Source organism: Phasianus colchicus, chromosome 5 (assembly GCF_987193195.1).
Source record: "Phasianus colchicus chromosome 5, bPhaCol1.hap1.1, whole genome shotgun sequence".
Taxonomy (NCBI): Eukaryota; Metazoa; Chordata; class Aves; order Galliformes; family Phasianidae; genus Phasianus; species Phasianus colchicus.
In genome coordinates this window covers 10,539,010-10,556,942 of record NC_143440.1, presented here as the reverse complement: position 1 = coordinate 10,556,942, position 17,933 = coordinate 10,539,010, and the positions used below count along the sequence as shown (strand labels likewise).

At 45.2% G+C, this 17,933-nt stretch overlaps 1 protein-coding gene across 4 annotated transcripts in view; it reads right to left on the bottom strand.

Annotated features, from left to right (window-relative positions):
- SCUBE2 (signal peptide, CUB domain and EGF like domain containing 2) overlaps positions 1–15,451 on the bottom strand; it is a 38,351-nt gene extending 22,900 nt beyond the window's left edge. For 2 of the 4 annotated variants that reach the window (XR_016466702.1, XM_090140461.1), the window contains exons 1-10: positions 15,352–15,451; positions 14,009–14,131; positions 12,883–13,008; positions 10,107–10,241; positions 5,839–5,964; positions 5,349–5,465; positions 4,384–4,473; positions 3,258–3,374; positions 2,174–2,296; positions 811–927 (exon numbers count right to left, since the gene is read on the bottom strand). Coding sequence is in view for 3 of the 4 variants with exons in the window: in XM_090140461.1 (XP_089996587.1) it covers positions 811–927; positions 2,174–2,296; positions 3,258–3,374; positions 4,384–4,473; positions 5,349–5,465; positions 5,839–5,964; positions 10,107–10,241; positions 12,883–13,008; positions 14,009–14,131; positions 15,352–15,451 (1,174 nt within the window). In the remaining variant the exon portion in view is untranslated. Of the gene's footprint in view, positions 1–810; positions 928–2,173; positions 2,297–3,257; positions 3,375–4,383; positions 4,474–5,348; positions 5,466–5,838; positions 5,965–10,106; positions 10,242–12,882; positions 13,009–14,008; positions 14,132–14,633; positions 15,105–15,351 lie in introns of those variants that run through there. The other 2 variants (XM_090140462.1, XM_090140463.1) reach the window with 2 other exon arrangements.
- Between the last annotated feature and the right edge of the window lie 2,482 nt (positions 15,452–17,933).

Sequence of the window (17,933 nt, the reverse complement as noted above, 5' to 3'; positions counted from 1 at the left end):
TTAACATCTGCACAGGAATATGGCATGAAGGAGCAATTAGCACCCAAGAGATAAACTTCAGCTCCTCTTCCCCATTGGTGCTCAAAAGAAATTGAATTAGCGCAGAGGAATTTATGAGAAAAGACTTCCTTTGGCAAGTAGAACTTGCCAAGATTACTCCGTATCTACTCAGATTCCCTGATTACCAGTATGAAACAGTGATGCTGCGAGCCTTTAATCTTCTCCACAGGCTTTTTAGAAGCAGAGGTTAGGACAGATCAGACACAAAGAGACCCCTGAATTGTTAACTTCAAGTACAAGTGTGCTCATTTCACCTCAGAAATAAATAGATCCTACTCAGAATTAAGTAAGCAGAAGCAGTCAGCAAGGTCTTGCCTAAAAAGCTTATATGAAATAGGTTCATTTCTATTTAGTGCTCAGTTACTCATGCTTCCATGTGGTAATTCTATAAATCTGCCACAGAAAACATCAATACTTTACACATGCTAAGCTTCCATCTTCCACCTTCCTCTGTTCTTGAACTTTTCACATAGCAGAACATTTAGGAGTATTGTTCTCGGCCAATGTAAATTCACATCACAGAACTCCAATCTGCATCATGTAATGATTTGACACATACAAGGATGACTCACATAACTGTAATTCTTGAAATCACCCAGAGAATCCTGTTCTTAAAGTCCTACTCAACTCACTATTCACCGAAGTCAATGAGACTTCGGCGTGTGAAGAATCTGTCAAATTACAGCTTCCACCTCTAAGTGCAAACCAGCACTCCGCCAGCACACAATGTATTAAGTTTTTATACCTCACCTCCACAGTGTGTGAAGCCATAGAGAGCATATCCTTTGTTACACGTACACTCAAACGTGCCCGGATGATTGATGCACGTATGGTCGCACGTCCGTTCGAAAGAGCATTCGTCGATGTCTGTGAGTTTTAAAGGGACACATCACTATCATTCAGCCTCACCAGGGAGAGCTTATGAGCTAATAAAGCTGGACAGAAAGATGTGCAGAATTATGTAAACTAAGCAAATTCTTTTAAAGTAAATATTGCAGCAACATGAAACAACTTTCAAGAGAACAGTTACTTTGCCAAACAAACTTTTTCTTGGCAAATATGAAAACTGTTGCTGCATTTTGATTATGTTCTAAAATAAATTGCTCCTCTTCTTGATGGGGAAAAAAAAAAAAAGAAAGCTGGCAGAAACTCTTTTAAGAAAAATCCACATGCAGTCTGTGGAAATAGATTTACCAAAGAAAGAACTGTCTTCATGTTTCCCCACAGATGAAAGCAGGGGCTAAATCCTTACTTCTGCACTAATATGCAGTGCCCGAGTTCAGGCTGCTGACAACCACAGAGTTCTCTGAGCTACACCTGAAGAGAGAGGACTGGAACAATTCAACCCAAACCATTCTATGATGCTATTATTTTTTCCATGGACCCACTATATTGCACATTTAGATTTCAGTGTCGGTTTCCAAAAGCTGCTGAGATCTGTTTTTTCCAGTGCAAACTTTCTTTGGCCTTACAACCACTTTGCACACATTTGTATAGTTAGTAAAAACTTCTAACCATGACCTCAGTAAATTGAATGGTAACATGATAACATTGCCATCGCTTTCTAGGGCACTAAATGTTTGTCACATTCATCAAAGGCACCTTAAGATCTTGTGACAGAATATTGAGTCACCATCCCTGATTGCGTTTGAAAACCATTTGGATGTGGTGCTCAGGGACATGAGTCAGCAGAGGGTTGTTAGAGTTAGGGTGGTATGGTTAGGTTGCTGTTGGACTTGATGATCTTTAAGGTCTTTTCCAACCTGAGCAATCCTATGATTATGCATGGATGGAGCAATACTGGCTTATTTCTCCCTGTAAGTTATACTAAGAACATTAATAGTAGGGAGGAAAAAAAAGAATTATCCTCATAAGGATATTTTTAACATGATGCTATCTCATTACGCCTCTAAAAATACCTCCTACAATAGCATCAAGCCAACTGTATTAACAGTTTCTTCAGAAATTAAAAAGTATGTATTTAAAAAAAAAACAAAAACAAAAACTGAGGAATGGAAATTATTCTGGAGTCCATTATCACTTCATCATTGTAGTAGATGTCCAAACCATGCTGATTTGTCCTACTTTTATTGCCTCTCTCCAGCATACATACCTTGACAAGACTTCTCATCTGTTAATAATTTAAACCCTTTTCTGCAGCTGCAATCAAAACTGCCAACAGTGTTTTTACAGAAATGATCGCAGCCTCCATTATTGGATTGGCACTCATCAATGTCTGTAACAAAAACAAGCAAACAGAAAAACCATGAGTAAGCAGAATATATTCCACATACTTCCAGTGTCAGCTCCAGAAAATAGTCACGTTCAGTTGGTGGGGAGAAGCCCAGAAACAAAATCTAATAAACCTATTACAAATCTTGAAGTTAGATCTGGCTCTAAAGAATGACCTGGCCCGTTCAGCCTTGTGACTGCGTTACTGCTTTCATTCATCTTTTTTCTGTCAGCTACTTTTCAGTACAGACATGCACATAAGACCACTTCCCCAAGCTTTGTTTGGAAACACTCAACTTAATTGTTCTCCAGCAGGTTTTAGTCCTTTCAAAATTCTCTCCTCCTAATTCTCCTCCTCCTGAGCCCTGCAGAAATGTGACTCGAGGAAATTCCTGATTTGTCCTTTCCATGCTAACATAAAAATGAGTCCTTTAGCTAATGTTAATTGACTCAGGCATGGGGATTCCATCATTTTTTGCCTAGCAGAACATTTAATTATAATCTTAACATTTAATTATAGGAAAATATGTTCCAATATATTACCAAACACCCTTTTTCTCCTTGCCAGTACTCTAATTATCCTTAGAGCTGCTTGAACCAGCATAATTCTACTCAGGCTTCTCTGAACTACCCTCTAATATTTACTTACAGATTTCTGTAACAGCCTGTTGAATGTGGATAGCGGACAACAGGACTGTACGCCTCTGAGAACCTACAAACCTACACCTCTGAGCTCCACTCCTCCCAACCCTCACAGGTCCACAAAGAGGCCATCTTGGCGAGGGGACAGCAGAGAGGATTTCTGCACGTTGATACACTGGGCTGCTCTCACAAGGCAACTGCACGTCGCTCCTGGCTGCTGGGTCACATTACAAATACCAGCCTTCCTCCACACGCTGGATTATCTTCATTTGGAGACAACAGCAAGCTGTTAGTACACACATGTCCACGAGTACAAAACCCACCTTTGCATGTCTTCCCATCGAACTGGAGCGTGAATCCAACAGGACAGCTGCAGTGAACTCCGGTGGATGTATCTTTACACGTACGATCACAGCCACCATTATTAACTGCACACGTTTCTAGCCAACACAAACAAACAAAACCCTACTGAAGTTTGCTCGGGGATATTATAATGGTAAGAAACATCACATGATACAAGGCACAGTTCCAAGCACACTGATGTTCAACCACATTCAGCCTATAGTTCACTCCAAAAGCCTCACTCTGCTCACATCCACACTTTGGTCTCCAGGAACAGCAAACAATCATTGATGAACGTGCACCATTTTTTTCCTCATGAAGGAATTCAGTGACACAACTTTGCTTCATCCTCACTTCCATTTGAGACACCATTCTGTCAGCCCCTCTGCTGCCAATGGGATATTGGTGGGGGGTTGTTCAACCTCTACTCCCATATCACTGATATCCATCTCTGACACTGTGGGCCAGCATGACAGAACAGGAGGCAATACTTTCAGAGCAACCCTTGTACACAAGCAACTGCCAAATCTATACGCTGCCTCAGCTACATACAGATTTTCATGGAGACTCCACAGACTGACATACTGCCTCTGGATTTTTCATCACTAGGGCCAGTTTTTCTTCCATGCACAAGTGTACTTTTAACTGAAGAGATAGAGGTGATGCACTGCCCCTCCACAATCACTTGGAACAGCCATAGTACAGAAGGGACTACTTCCCATGGTGAAGTAGAACATGGGAAGTAGAACCTTGGAAACACATGGTACTTTGAGGGCAAGTTCCTGATCTTCCTGCTGACAATCACAAACAACGTACAAAGTTTCTTAGGGTTTATGTAATAAAAGTCTGTCCTCAAAGGGCACTGTGGCACTGTGAGCAGAATTCACAGAACAGCTAAAGTTGGAAGGGACCTTAAAGATCAGCCAGTTTCAACTCCCCTACTGTGGGCTGGTTGCCACTCACTAGATCAGGCTGCCTTTAATACCTCCAGGAACAGAAAATTCAGCCCAGAACTGATTTTGCCAAATTAAAAAAAAAAAAAAGAACAAATATTCAATGTAAAAGGTTTCAGCAAACAGCAAAATTATTTTGGATAAGCACTTTTACCCATGAGTAACCGTCGCTTAACTCGCTTGTCCACATCAGCTCCTGCTGTTGTGTTGCCTTCTGGAATTTCAACAGCAGCCTCTTCCCTCTCTACGAGCAAGGAACAAGAAAAAAGCAGATGAGCAAATGTGCCCTGACCAGACACCTCATATCCAGATGTGCAGACAAGAAAATGGCAACATCACGCACTGAATTATCGGAGACAGTTGGATCTAATTAGGCAGAAATAAATTTTTTAAAAAGAAAAAAAAAATAGTAAGAAAGAAAACCACGAAGACCCTTCAGCCAAAGCCATGGGAATATGTGGTTGCTTCCATGCAACTCATGCCTGTTTTAGTATTCTCAAGTTTGGTAAACAGAAAACGCAGTACTGATGTGGTGAACAGTAACAAGATGAAAGAACTAACTGAACTGTCATGAGCTGCTCTGTTATGATCACGCTGTCATCATCTATTACAGACTAATGCAAGGACAAGTAGTTTTGACTGAGCTATTGATTTCAATCAACAGGCAACAAAGTCTCCCAGAGACTGGTTTATAGGTCTCAAGTACTTTCCTTACTGGATAACTGCTTTTCAAAAAGTGTCCTTTAATTGAATTCAGAGTTCTGGTTTTAACATATGTACTGCTTTAGTTACACTCTCTGGCTCATGCTTGTCAAGAAACTTGATCTGAAAATCCTAGAAAGAAGGGAATCTTCTTTGGTTAGTGACGAGCTTTGTGTTTCAAAGGGACCAGTACTAATTACAGGCTGCAGTAATATGAGGTAGCTACATACATAGAGAAGCATAAGTTGCCTGGACCCAACCAGCTCACTCATGCACTAGCATGTTTTTTAGTTTTGGATTCCTTGACATTTTCTAGCTCTACCAGTAAGAGGAACATAAGTCATGAACATACAGCAATATCAAACTACTCTTGAGTTGGTCATCAGCAAACACTACTCCTCTTCTCTATATACTGACCCAGGCAGGTTTTCCCATCCATATGCATGATGTACTTGGGGTGACATCCACAAATAGGCCCGTTATCAGCATCATCACATGTATGTTGACAGCCACCATTTCCATGATTACATGTTACTAGGAAGAAAACATACATTAGACTTCACAAGTACTTCCAGCATCTCTAAAAGACAGCATCTCATTTTGTCTCCATCTGGCCATCCAATACACCTTCTTATCACGTCCACTTCCTCAAAAACTCTGACTCAAGCAGTGCACTGTTCTCTTGTGGAGCTGAACTTAAATGATGGTACAACTTCCAAACATATTCTTTGGCAAATTATAGATTAGTGCAAGAGTGTCCTTCAAAGCTATTGATTCTGGTTTAGCCCCAAAAGCAGCCTTGAGGTGTGTCACACCAGCTTTGCTGTAACATATCAAATCCCACACCACTGCAAAGAGAACACTGTTTACTTTGGAAAACCATAACCATATGCAGAATGTTGCATACAAATGCAGCTTCTCTGGTTCTTGGACAGCTCAAATCCTGGTCGGCATTCACAAGCAACCCCTCCTTTGGGCGTTTCTCTGCAGATGTGTGCACAGCCATGATCTTTATTCATGCAGCTCATGCCTTCTGCAAAACAGACAAAGGCAAGAGCATCAGCATCCTGAGCAATTCTGAGCGCGGACAACAAGCAAATAAGATCAGCCCAATGTAGGCAGCCATCATTCGCTACTTCTGGGAAGGCTCCACAGCATTAGGGCAAAAAGCATGAGCTAACATACTAGAAAAGCAGAAAGTCCAATCCTGCAAAGCCAGTGACACCAAGGCTTCTCCAGCAGTGATCTTTCCTGTGTCCACGTTCTTTGATTGCAAAGACAAAAAGCAACAGCCCTAGGTTTGTGCAGCACTCTCATCCAACACTCTCACTTTATACCAGTGTTCATAAAACCTTGAATAAAAAACACAAGGTAGTTGGTACATGGCACGTTCAAAGCCTAAATTGAAGTTCTTAATTCTCTGATTAAAACGAAGGCTCACCAGTCACAAGGAACATCTTAAGATGTCAGACAAATCATAGAATTGCTGGAGTTGGAAGGGACCCTTAAAGGCCATCTAGTCAACTCCCCTGCAATGAGCAGGGACACCCATAGCTAATGCAGGTGCTCAGCACCCCATCCAGTCTGAACTTAAATGTCTCCAGGGATGGGGCATCCACCACCTCTCTGGGCAACATGTGCCAGTGCCTCGCTACCATTATTGTAAGAATCTTTTTTTTTTTAATATCCAGTTTAAATCTCCTCTTCTTCAGTTAGAAACCATTTCCCCTTGTCCTATCACAATATACCCTGCTAAAGAGTCTGTCCCCTTCTTTCTTGAAACCTCCCTTTAGATACTGAAAGGTTGTTATCAAGTCTCCTCCATTATTCCCACTTCAATCACTGGCCTACACAGCTGACTCCCAGAGCAACGACCAAATGGTGATTAGGCAGATGTGCAAACTCTGCCTATGCTGTATGGCAATTTTTTTCTTTATTTCAAGAAAACCTGTCTAAATAATCCCACTGGGGATTATCACATCATTTTCTATTTCTATACACCCTCTCAATGAGTCACGATTTGGTGCCCAGTATCTGCTAAAACCCAAAGGAAAAACGAGGTGACACCAGTGGCTTTCTTCTTCCTGATGCGCCTCGTAAAACCATCACATCATTTGTGTCACTAACAGTTAGGAGCACAGTTTTGCTGAAACCTTCTCTATTGCTACAAAACTGCAAAAGGAAGCTCCTAAATGAAAATAAAACCACTTTATTAGCAAGCGGAGGTCAGCTCCTTGTCATTATCCCATTACACTTCAGTTAGGTCCTTGCTCAGCACACAGCCAACTACTGCGCCCTTTCTCTGCTAAGAAAGCTTTAAGTAACAAAAGAATGGATGTTGCAGAGCTTGGATTATTCTGCTCTACTGGCTTTTTGATTCCTTTCCCACAGTGAGATCCCTTAGAGGTCTAACAAGACAATGACACTTAAATCCTGCAGCCTACAGACGGTGCCCAAGGAGCCCACATGAAAGCTGCCATCCATTAAGTGCTGTCATTCAAGAAATGGGACAACCCATGAGACCACAAATTAGCCTCATTAACTCTTGTGTTTTTGTGACATCTCTGTACTTAAACATGCAGTATGATTTGGTCCGTTAGCTCAGTGTTGTCAGAAAGCATTAAGAGGATTAGCAGCTTAATTTCTGTTAGCAAAGTAGTTGTTGTTGTTTGGTTTGGAATTTTTTGGTTTTGTTTCAACTGAGCTATCAAAGGGGAAATTGCTCGAGCAATAAGTAGTTCAGTGAGGTTCACTGATATCAGACAAATGGTTTAAATGCTGATCTGGGGATTGTGGTCCAGTCCTACACCACGTACTTCCCAGGCACACAACTTCTCGAGCAGCAGTTCTTGCCCTACCGACACACAAGTCCTTGGGGAAGGAGGAGTCATTGGGCTGCCACAACCATTGACAAGGGAACAGAATCCAGAGCCTGCCTGGCCCACAGGACCATGAGCAAGAGCAGTCCTTTCTGATGGCCTTTGGGATGTCAGCCAGTGGTAAAATTTGTCATAAATATCAATAGCCACTTCAAGATGAACTTTTTTCCTAGTGAAAATTCTACACGTTCCTTCTTTTTTTCTTTTCTGTATTTGCTAACGTGCAAATTAAACACAGAAACAAGCTACAATGGTACAGCTGTCCCGCCAGCCAGAGCAACTGCCTCCAAGTGTAAATCCATTCTCTCACACACCAATGAGAAATAGTTCATTCAGAGCAGATATCCCAGGGAAAAATATGACTTTGCACAACTTCAAAGCGTAGAGTTCAGCTGGTTTAAGCAGGGGCCAGGCAGAACCATTATGAACCTCAGAGCATCCTGCATGCTAGACCAACTCAATCACATCAGCTGAAAATCAACTTAAGTGAATTTCCAAACTCTTCTTTGATAACTACCTAACCTTGAGTTCCGTGTCACAGTCTTGGAATAGGGGACAGGGAACCCAGAAGATATGAACAACTAAACTCAGAAGGACTAGTAAGCCTGATTACCCTGATCCTCAGAAGGAATACAGCAGCCTCGAGCCTCTGCACATCTTCGATCTACAGTTCACTTGTTTTCCAATATTGCAAACCTCAAAGAAGACTGTGCACTCTTAACCGAGCTGAGAGACAGGGAAGGAGATACTGACTTATACTGCAGATAAGAAACAGAACTAAATAGGTGGGCTAGGCTGTAGGTGGCAGATGTTGTTTAGATTGATGCTGCGATGTCTCAAGAGAGGACTAATAAAGGATATGCACTGACAGATAAATACGCAAAGCAGAGACTTAGCTATGAGTGGAAAAGGAGAGAACAAAGTGAGGGGAAGAGATATAGCAATGAGATTTGGCTTACAGCAGACCTGCCCACCCAAGAGAAAAAATAGTGGGGAATTCCATGGAGTGCTTCTTCACAGTAGTGCAGGAAGGGGCAGGGGGTAAACAGTCACAGAGCTATGACCTGAAAAAAAGTAGTTTGAAAAACCAAAACCACCACTTCTGTATTTCAATATCAACAATTCCAAAGGTATGATTATTAATGACAGGAAATACTACTGCTGTTAGCTCAAGAGAGGGAGTAGAGTATACTCAAGAAGTAGCAAATAAGAAGAGTTGGAAGCTTCTCCTCTCTTGGCAACAGACAAGGTGAGGAGTTGAAGCAACTGATTTTCATTCTTGGATTCATCATCTATGCACATAAACATACACCACTGCTAGCAAATGTGAAGGGAAAAGCCCTGCCCTGCCACTGCAGCCTGCTGCTCTGAGCAATGGCCTGAGAAATCACCCTGTATCAGCCAAACTCCATGAGACCAAGCCTGGTACCAGAAAAGCTGATAATACAAATTCAAACAAGAGATCAATTCAGTTTCATCAGATGACAGCCATCTCAATGCATACATCTCTGGATGGCCATATATGTCTATAAAGGCTGATCTCCTCAGTATGGGGATTTTTAAAGTGAGATTTGTTTATTCATGCTCAGATTCCTCTTATAGTCATGCCAACGATAAGTCTTAGATTAAAGAAAGCTTTCCAGCCTTAAATACTTCTGAGCAAGATATTCACCATACAGTTCAATGGACAAATCCCCATTCTGAGCAACCACTTTAAAGTATTCCTCAAGGGCATCCAAAATAATTTCGTTCAACCTGATATCTAATTAGACATCCAAGGATCTCTGATCTCTCAAAGGTTGCTTCATAAAGGTTTTACTCAAAACAAAGAATAGGATTTGAATACCTTTGGGGCTGACAAACTATAAATCTCCTAGCTGAAACCTAAACACTATACAGGGAATCTAAAAGGTACCTAGAGGTAGTGTAGGTACTGGAACCAAAGTGAGAATGGCCTGAGCTCACTGTTCTTCAGTGTGTTGCCATTCCCTGTATCAGGATGTAGCTCAGCTATCCAATGGAGCATGAAGTACACTGGGAACAGTAGTGCTGTCTTTTAGAGGCACAACATACACACGTACAGATGGGATCAAAGAGACAGAAGGGATACGAGGTGCCTTCAAAGTCACTTAGAAGATCCTGACACACGTTTCCTTTCAAAAGGAATTAGGACTTCAAGACCCTTCTCAGCCTTAAAAAACTCAAGCTCAAAGTACTTTTGAAGCTGCTGTAAAGACTTTGCAGTGAACTTTTGTCAGAAAATCCTGCTTGGTGCCTGGAGGGAGGCAGCCAGTACCTTCTGAGCGGTGGATGCACGTGTGCTGGTTGTCACTGAGAAAGAAGCCTTCCTTACAGCGACACTCGTAGCTCCCCACCGTGTTGACACAAACGTGCTGGCAGCCGCCGTTGTTGAACATGCATTCATCTGTATCTGAAAGACAGAGAAAAAGACCAGCTTTATACCTATCCTGTAGCAATTAGAAAATCCTTTAGGTTGGAAAAGACCACTAACATCATCCAGTCCAACTGTAAACCCACCATGTCCACTAACCACATCCGCATGGCTTCTGAACACCTCCAGGACGGCGACTCCACCACCTACCTGGGGAGCCTGTGCCAGTGCCTCACCACTCTTTGTGAGAGGAAATATCTTTAATATCCAACTGGAACCTCTCCAGTGCAACTTAAGGCCATTACCACCAGGTACCTAAGACCATTTAGACCAGTCTGTTGTTCTGGCACCATTGCAAAAGTATATTTTTGCTCCTCCTGCTTGCAGTCTGCCCAGTCAGCCACCAGGCTGGCCAATCAAACCAACAGCAGAGCAGTCTCAGGGCAGCCAGGAGCCAAGTGCCAGCACAGCTCCACACTCCGTACAGAACTATGCTTCATCTTGGAGCAGCTGCAGAGTACCACCACTAAGCAACCTAGCATGTTTACATCTAGTCTGAGCATCCATGCATCATTCTGTCTCTGCAGGACACAACTGCAGCTCCAAACCCGTGCAAGCAGTAAGGGAGCTTTCAGTTAAAATCCTCATTCTGATGCAAAGGTGCAACAAAATCAAACACCAACTTCAAAATCAATTTGGCTTACATATAAAACCTGCCTCTTCTTCCTCCTTACCTTCAATCTGGATACAAGTCACACATCACATCAGTTCTGGCGCTCAGTTTGATCTGTTATCTTCAAACTTAGGTCATTAGCTTACCATCAAGGAGCTGTTGTGTTGCCTAATCATAGTCAAGGACAAAAGCATATGCTCTGAAAATAGGTTTAATGTTGATTTTAAATTATATGGGATTTCAACAATACTAGAGACTACAGAAACACTCCACTTGCAAGATAACCAAGAGAAACAAAGAGTAGAAAAACCTTCTGAACAACAGGATGTTCATCAGAATTCCAGTTCTTCCATTTTATCCCTTAATTGCTGCAGACTTTTGAAACCTCAACCAGTAGAAACTAAATAATTAATTAAAAATTCCTACCCCAATTTTCAGAGATGCCAGTTTGGACAGGAAGCAAAACCGTTCAGCATCTTAAAAAACAATCAACAAGGCAAAGCATTGCTTAGGGAAAGCACTGCTTCCATCTGTAAGTTCCTACAGAAAAGCAACGTTTGCTCCCTGTTCTGTTCATTGTTCCTGTGATAACAGCACAATGTTTTTAATTTAACACTTTGGTATTTCTGGCATAAAACAGCTGCCTTCCAAAAAAAAAAAAAAAAAAAAAAAAAGGAGAAAGAGAAAGGCTTTTAGTAAGAAGCATAATGTAGCATTACAACAGATTTAATTTCTGCTGAAGGCAGTGAGTAAGCCAATTGGATGCAAAAGAATGTGACCTGCTCACAGCAACGACGGTGGCTGACATATGCCTATCACAGAGAAGCTGAGTATTCTAGAGCTCTACAGTGATGTGAATGTGCAAACAGTCGTGAATAAACAGCCACCACAAGCCTTCAGTACCACGGTTTTGAACTCCAGCAGATGTTTCTGTCTTACAGGCCTTGGAAAGCTTACAAAATATCATCTCTTTCCAACAAGTAATTGTCTATTTGGCTAAAACCCAGGCACACAGCTGAGATCTTCAAAAATGAGGGTGAGAGGGGAACGACCATGGTGTGAACAAAGTAAATAAACAGATTAAGAGAAGATGTGATCCAATTTGCTGCACGCCAAAATATTTATTTAAAGTTTACATCACATCTCAAAAATTGGCTGGTCAGTGGTAAAGACTTCATTGTATGTCAGTGGCATTTTATTTTGAAAAGTCTGCCACGCAATACTAAGCAGCTTCCCAGCAATTGTAACAGGTGGTAGATTTTGGTCTAAGTTATGCCTGTGCCTTACTGATCCCAAACAAGTCAGTCGAAGCACGTTCTAGAATGGCATCCTTTGGTGCCACTGCAAGAGGCAATGCTTAGCACACATTCAGCCCTCCCTGGTAACCTCATCTGAACTCCGGTGTGTTTACACAAAGGCGCCAGAGAAAAACAAGACGCCCTTCCTAATATGTTAAAGTATCAGCAGATACTTTGCCTCCCTCTCTGCCTTCTTTAGTGGAAATACTTGGGATTTGGCAACTTCATCCTCTGCTCAGCTCACACTGTAACAAAGTCAGTCTGTGGTTTTGCAGCAGGTAAAGCTCAACACAATCATACTGGAGACTCCGGAGCTTTTCTGTTGTCCCCCAGGGATGGACTGACCCCCTTCTGATGTGCCATTAACCAGAGGGAAATGACCCAGCTAAGCCAACCGCAGTCTTAGAACTATGCTATGGGAGCAAGTTTCCCAAAACTGATGTTGGCACGGAAGTCTGCCAGGGAACATCCATGTGTGGTGTGCAGCAAGGGAGAAACTCCAAAAACAAGCCAAAAAAATAAAAATAAAAAAGAAGGGAGAGAGTGTGAGTTGCAGACTTAATAGAAGCCAGTGCTAGCGAGGCCTTGTAAGCCCTAGATCTGCGAGGACCACTCTCCACCAGCCAAGCTGATGATGTGCACCTCCCAGAGATGCAGTTATTGTTACCTCAGCATCCCCAGCCACCACGTTCACAAGCACACTCCTTACCCAGGCAGTTGTGGCCATCGTGAGCCAACATAAAGCCATCGTAGCAGGTACAGCGGTAATTTCCTGGGATGTTGAAGCACTCGTGGACGCAGCCTCCATTGAAGTCGTTATCACATTCATCAATGTCTAATGAATAAAGCAGAAGTCAGCATTATGGCTGTGTTATAGACAGTCTGGGATGTGACCACATAAATGTCGACATCAACTTCTGCCCCAAATCGTCATCATCTTGCAAATAGACCGTGCTTAACATGTTACACACTGAACGTCTCCAAAATGTGACAAATATCCTGCAGTTGCCATGTGGATTTACCTCAGAGCCCAAGGTTTTAAGGCTGCTGGTTAAACAACAATCTGACAGTCAGATCAAGCAACAATGCTAGGTTAAAAGCCAAGTAACTGGCGCTCTTTGAGTCTGTAATCAAGAAACAGAGAAGGTGTTCTGATTTTAGGACCATCCTGAAGAATAAATCACCCTCCTTGTTTTAAGATGCATTTTTTTAATTTTCTGTTTTGCCTTGGGAATATCTCACTTTTTCACATATAACATCATAGTAAGTTCCAGTAATCTCATCTTTAAAAGGCTGCCTGATGAAGGGATGGAGGAAAGCTCCATCTAAAAGCCCTCTGAACAGTCAAAGGCTGCATCCCTGCAGCAGACAGGAGTAAGATGACACGATCAAAGGGTGACAGTACCCAAGTAAAAGTCAGAACTTGTATCACCAGATCGCTGTCATGGCCCATCACAGCAGAACTCAAATTGATTGACAGCTCGTATGAACACATCATACAGTTATTCTGGGGAACTCTGTGCTGAATGGTAACACTCACACCAAAATCTTTAAAGCACTCAAAATCCACATCTGTTAACACGCATTTAACATGGATAATTTGCTTCAGAACAGCCATATTCATAAAAGATGTGCTACAATGTAGGAGATCACAGTTATAATACCCACGTTCTGCCTCTGTGCTGCTGGCAGGAAATGTTTCTCACACATCCAGATAGCTCTGTAAGACACCTCAAAACCGTAGGCATAAAACAACTACTCTAAGGGAGAAGACAGCTATTATTTTATAATGGAGAAGAGATGCCACTGCAGAATCAGAGCTTCTGGCACGTTACCTTCACATTTCTTCCCTTCGCCGGTATAGCCGACCTTGCACATGCACTTGTACAGCTTGGGGGTGTTCTGGCAAATAGCATCAGGGTGGCAGTCATCGAGGCCCAGGGCACACTCATCCACATCTACAAAGAGACAGCAGGGTCAGGGGGTGCCAGGGATGGGGAAGGGGGCACACGGCCTGCACACATCCAGGCCACGTGGTGTCGGGCTGCAGGCATGCATACATGCACGTGTTTGCAACCGGAGGAAGAAACATGCAGAGACTGTATCTGAGCTTATGTATATATGCTGGCTGTACGTGGATACCAATGTATCTGTGAGCAACTCGGGTCAGCCTGCACTAAGATTTTGTACCCGTGGATAAATACATCTTCACTGGGATCTCCATGAGGGTTAGCTGAGAGTTCCACAGAGATTGTACAGATAGCAGAAGGAGCTATGGCTGTACCTCATCATGGAGCAACGGAGAACAGGAGGAGCACAGTTATCCTCCTTGGTACAAAACACAATTGCTGGAGGAGCTCTGACACACCCATGCCACCGCCCTAAGGATGCCACAAACCGATGGAAAGACTTTACGGAACTGAGTGGCACCGACCCCAGCACACTGAAACACCGACTTACCGTCGAACAGGCGTATAAGCCATTACCGGTGCCAATCTTTTTAAATACAAAAGCGGTGTCTGTGAGCAGCCATCAGAGCACGGCACGTCCGCGTGGGAGATTCGGGGCAGAGGAAATGGGGAGAGAAAGAGAAACACGGACAGGAGCGAGTCCTGGAGATGGAGAAGCACAGAGAGAAGGAGGAGAGGAAGAGCCGTCACGGGCAGCAGAGACATCGGCTCCGCTCGGCAGAAGTCAGACGCACACAGGAGGCTTCCAGCAGCCGGCAGAGAGGGAGAGCAGCAGGAGGAGCGCCCGCGCACCCCACGCAGACCAGAGCGCGGCTGCAGGAGCAGCAGGATGGGCTGCAGAACATCGGCAGAAGGTGATTCCTTCCGTAGCCAACCACTTCTACAGGGGGATCGCTTTCTAACCGGGAATTTCAGCCAACACCTCTCCCGTTCGCAATCACAGCATTCATCTCCCTCTCTTTCATTTGCAGTCACGGAACACGCCTGTAGGTACCGCGGCGCTGCCAACTTCTGGAAGCGCTCGTTAACCCCTCGCGGAGTCGGGCGGCGCTCAGCGGGGCTCAGGTGCGCGCAGCGCAGCGCACGGGCTGCGGCGGCCGCGGGACCCGGCTCCGGGGCTCGGGAGGACGCACCTGCCCGGCCCGCGGCCCCGGAGCGCACCGACGACGGGCTCCTTCCAGAGCGCGGCGTTAACGCGCGGCACTCACCGGGCGGCGGCGGAGCGGCGGGGGCCGGCGCGGGCAGCAGCAGGAGCAGCAGCGGCAGCGCCCGCGCCCCCGCCGCGCTCGGGCGGCCGCCGGACCCCATCGGTGGCGCTGCGGCGGCGGCGGACGCTGCGGCGATGCGGCTGCCGCTGCCGCTGCCGGGCGGGAGGAGGCGGCGGAGGGAGGTGCCGCGGGACCGCCTCGCGCCGACAGCGGGCGCGGGGCTGGGCGGGCCTCGTGCGGGGGCCGGGCCGCCCTTCCCGCCCCGGCGGCTCCGAGGCTCCCGCCCACGTGAAGCCCTCCCAGCACCTGCGGCCGCCCCGCACGCAGGTGTCCCGGCAGCCTCTCTCGGAAGCGTCGCGTCTCGGCCGGGCTGCCCCCAGCCGTACCGCCGGGCCGGGCGCCGAGCGCTGCCATTATAACCGCACGAGCGGCGCTCCGACCTTTGAGGCGCTCGGGGAGGCGGGCGGTGCTCCTTTGCAGCCCTCCGTTGTTTTTGTTCTGTGGGAAATGCCCGGCTCTGTCTCGCTGTAAGGGCGGTGGATACACATTAGTAAATCTTCCGAGTGGAACTTTCCCTCAGCCTTTGTCCCCGGTTCCTTAATGGGAGCTATAAATTACCGCTTTCTCGCTGGAGCATCAGGCTTCAGTGCGTCTGAAACGATCAAAGTTACTCTCTGAAAATCCAGTGAGAAGCGACCCATTGTACAGCGGGACGGTGTCAGCCCCCGTCAGACCCAAGGCGTGCCCCCAGCTAGCAAGAAAGGAACGAAGCCTTCCCCCCCCCGTCTCCACACTGTAGTGAACGAGCAGTCACAGTTGTGGTAGGAACACACGCACACCCGCACACCTCATAGGAGGTGAGACCCATCGAGTCCAGCCCCTGGCTCCATGCAGGACCACCTCACTCCAGGGACACTGGTTACGGTGCCCCTGTGAGCAATTCCCAACATGCAGAGCCCATTTCCCATTGAAGGATGAGCCCGCACGCTGCTGCCTTCCAGAAAAGCTGTTACAAATCCCTAATAATTCCCCTCCAGCTTCCTCCAGGAACCTGACCAACGCTCACTCAGATAAAACTCATCGCAAGAAACAATGGCAGACAAAACAACCACACAGATAACCAGTAATAGAAGGCATAGAGAGCCAGAACCCCAAACGACCAATGCTTTCAGAGGCACAATAAAAGCAAAGCTGCTCATTTGCTTTTGTAAACTGAACTAAAAAGTGACAGAAATGTTTAGGAATGCCCAAATTAGATCAGAAGACCTCAACGCACAGCTTGGAAAACAAACAGGAACAGTTTTAGATTTATCTTAGTTAATCAAACCATTTTTCGGTACGTAAATCTCAAAGTGCTTTGTGAAGGATCTCAGCTATAATTAACGTGTAACGCTCATTTGTTTATGAGGAAGGATTGCCATTAAAGTCTCTCTTTGAAGACACGAACCATACTGAAGCTCAGACCCAACTCGGATATCTCCCTGCAGCCCTCTTTAACTATTTCTGTTCAGCCACAGGGCCAGCACGCTGACTACAAAGCTCTGTAAGGGAAGAGCATGTAACCGGTAACATACAGCACAGATAAGCAGGGTACCTTTGTACATTACACGTGGTGATCCTGCAATCAGCAGCAATCTCCTCGAGGCACCTCACAGCCTTTCAGTCTGTCTCAGCCTCCCGCACACAGCAGTTCCACGCGGATGCTTAAGGGAGAGAGACACTGAAGTTTTACTTTTGGAAAAGACTCGTATGTCTGAAAATGTGTCTGCTGCTTCCAATGGCACCAATGCACGTGCTGTGATTTTGCCAGCACTGCTCGCTGCAAACCTCCTCTGAGCACCAGGGCTGTCACAAGCGCTGTGTGCTGCTCCAAGGAAGCTCTTGCACAGATACCCAACTGCATGGAGAGAGTGGGATGCATTTCTCTGAGAACTGGAGATAGAATTACTAATCCACAGGTTTTCACATATATAACTTCTCAGAGCTCTCAAGACCTCCTCGTCTCCACACACACACCCCAAGCTTTCAACAGTTGCTATCCTTTCAGATGAATCACTCAGACTTTTGCACTTACGCTTTTCACGCACCCAGGAGGTCTTGACAAGCTACTGATCCCATTGTGGAGATGTACAGCAATAACACAGCTCCAGCAATCAGCACTGGGCTGTGCAGGTTACCAGTGAGAGGGGCCTACACACAGCCCACCTCAGAGCCAGGCTCTGGGGAGGAACTGGCAGGCTGAGGGCCGTGGGTGCCATCTTGTCCAGCCCCTGCAGAAGTGCAGTTTTGGACGAAGCAGGAGATGAAGATGTGTAAAGCTGACACATCATGGAACTGGCACATAAAGCTTCCAGTCCATAGGCGACAGAAGCATAACAACAAATGAGTTTTCCTCTCCTACTTGTTTACTGGTCCACTCAAAACCTAGAAACTAGATCTAATATACAGTAAGACATGCAGAACCGGTTTTTAGGTGAGATAAGCTGAGCGCTATCTAATGAACATAGATTACAGAGGACTCCACTAGTATGTGCTTCAAATCATGCTAAGAAGCAAATGAAAGGGAGCATGCTTTTGCCTCT